This window comes from Penaeus monodon, chromosome 33 (assembly GCF_015228065.2).
Source record: "Penaeus monodon isolate SGIC_2016 chromosome 33, NSTDA_Pmon_1, whole genome shotgun sequence".
Classification (NCBI taxonomy): Eukaryota; Metazoa; Arthropoda; class Malacostraca; order Decapoda; family Penaeidae; genus Penaeus; species Penaeus monodon.
In genome coordinates this window covers 15118390-15119359 of record NC_051418.1, presented here as the reverse complement: position 1 = coordinate 15119359, position 970 = coordinate 15118390, and the positions used below count along the sequence as shown (strand labels likewise).

General features: G+C 33.8%; 1 protein-coding gene across 1 annotated transcript in view; it reads left to right on the top strand.

Moving 5' to 3' along the window:
• LOC119594073 (RUS family member 1-like) overlaps window positions 1–970 on the top strand; it is a 23828-nt gene that overhangs the window by 21796 nt on the left and 1062 nt on the right. Inside the window, 2 exon segments of the mRNA XM_037943116.1 lie at window positions 81–283; window positions 542–680. Coding sequence (XP_037799044.1) covers window positions 81–283; window positions 542–680 — 342 coding nt within the window.

Genomic DNA, 970 nt, shown 5'->3' with positions numbered 1-970 from the left:
TTTAATTTGATGTTCTCAGATATTTATTCTGTTTAGAGGATCAGATAAATAACAAATAAAACTGTGGAAATATCCCATAGACTAACCTGGGTGACCTTCATCCTGTGTGTGGTTATGCACCTCCTGGCCAACTATCAAGCAGTAAGATCAGTCAGAATGGAAAGTCTCAACAGACCTCGCCTTTTATACACTCTAGATAAGTGGACGACAAGTGCAAGTGTTCCTGGGATAGATGAGACTAACTTAACTGAGCCTTTGCTTACTGGGGCAGCATTCATTCCAGGTAATCATTTTAGTGTGGTTATTGTCTTTGTTATTGGTAACATTAGTAGTGTATGGTAGGAACTATATCAATGTTGGAAATCTGGGAATTGACATAAGTTCTTATATGATTTGGTATTTTCATTAATAGTTTCATACCAAGTCGGCATTGTCCTTACTTTCTTTGAATTTTTTTCATGAATTGCTGAGATGTACAAACTCCAGTTACATTTTATGGCTACAGGAAAAGTGATTTTGTGTATTTTGTAATTGCCTCCAGACTTCTTTCCTCATGGATTTCGAGTTAGACTTGGTTGCTCTTTAACTGGAGCGCTTAACCACTGTTGGAGCAGTGAAAAGAGCATGAAAGACATTTATCTGAATATTATGGAAACATTTACAATGGAAAACTATATAGTAAGTGACTTCATGCAATGTTGATGCCTTTTTATGTTGAGGGTTAGGTAAATAATCTATTAATATTAAAGGATGAATTCAATTTAAGTGTGTATTTTCTCTTTCTTTTTCCCTTGTTCTAGAAATTTTACTAAAAAGATCATGCAATTACAAAGTCATCATATATTCTGTTACTGCAAAAAATAACTGCTAAAAAGCAGTGTAATTACTTAACCTAATATCCCTAAGTAATAAAAGTCCATTAGTGAGTTTCAAGTCAATGTAGTCATTTCATTTGCTTAATGAAAGCTGA